This window comes from Etheostoma cragini, chromosome 8 (genome assembly GCF_013103735.1).
Source record: "Etheostoma cragini isolate CJK2018 chromosome 8, CSU_Ecrag_1.0, whole genome shotgun sequence".
NCBI classification, from domain to species: domain Eukaryota; kingdom Metazoa; phylum Chordata; class Actinopteri; order Perciformes; family Percidae; genus Etheostoma; species Etheostoma cragini.
The window spans coordinates 184,379-184,922 of NC_048414.1; the positions used below are offsets into that span (position 1 = coordinate 184,379).

General features: G+C 47.8%; 1 protein-coding gene across 1 annotated transcript in view; it reads right to left on the reverse strand.

The window, feature by feature from the left end:
• LOC117948950 (zinc finger C3H1 domain-containing protein-like) overlaps positions 1–544 on the reverse strand; it is a 21,649-nt gene that overhangs the window by 496 nt on the left and 20,609 nt on the right. The window contains exons 32-33 of the mRNA XM_034878921.1: positions 312–455; positions 26–142 (exon numbers count right to left, since the gene is read on the reverse strand). Coding sequence (XP_034734812.1) covers positions 26–142; positions 312–455 — 261 coding nt within the window. The remainder of the gene's footprint in view (positions 1–25; positions 143–311; positions 456–544) is intronic.

Consider the following 544-nt stretch of genomic DNA (forward strand, 5'->3'; position numbering starts at 1 on the left):
CCCCCCCCCCCCCCACCAGACTCACCCAGGTCGAAGTCGTACATGCAGTAGGTCATCAGGATGTCGTGCAGCAGCACCAGACCCGGGTTGTCCACGCCTTCGTAGAACCGGTTGGTTCTGTCTGTCCGGTTCACGTCTTTCTCTGCAGACAGAGACCAGAACCAGATCAGACCAGGTCTAGACCTCGTAATCTCAGGACACTTTACAGATCAGAACAGGACTAGACCACACTCACAAATACTACTCAATCATGCAAATACTACTCATTCCTCCACATGATACTTGTTGTGATGATGTCATGAGGGACCCACCTATCAGACTCCTGTAGTCTCTCAGTCTGGAGTTCCTCCTCTCCTGCTCCTCACTGACCGACTTCCACTGCAGCTTCATCCTGAAGTACTCATCTCTGGAGAAAAATACTGCAGTATTCATCTCTGGAGAAATATACTGCAGTACTCATCTCTGGAGAAATATACTGCAGTATTCATCTCTGGAGACATATACTGTAGTATTCATCTCTGGAGAAATATACTGTAGTATTCAT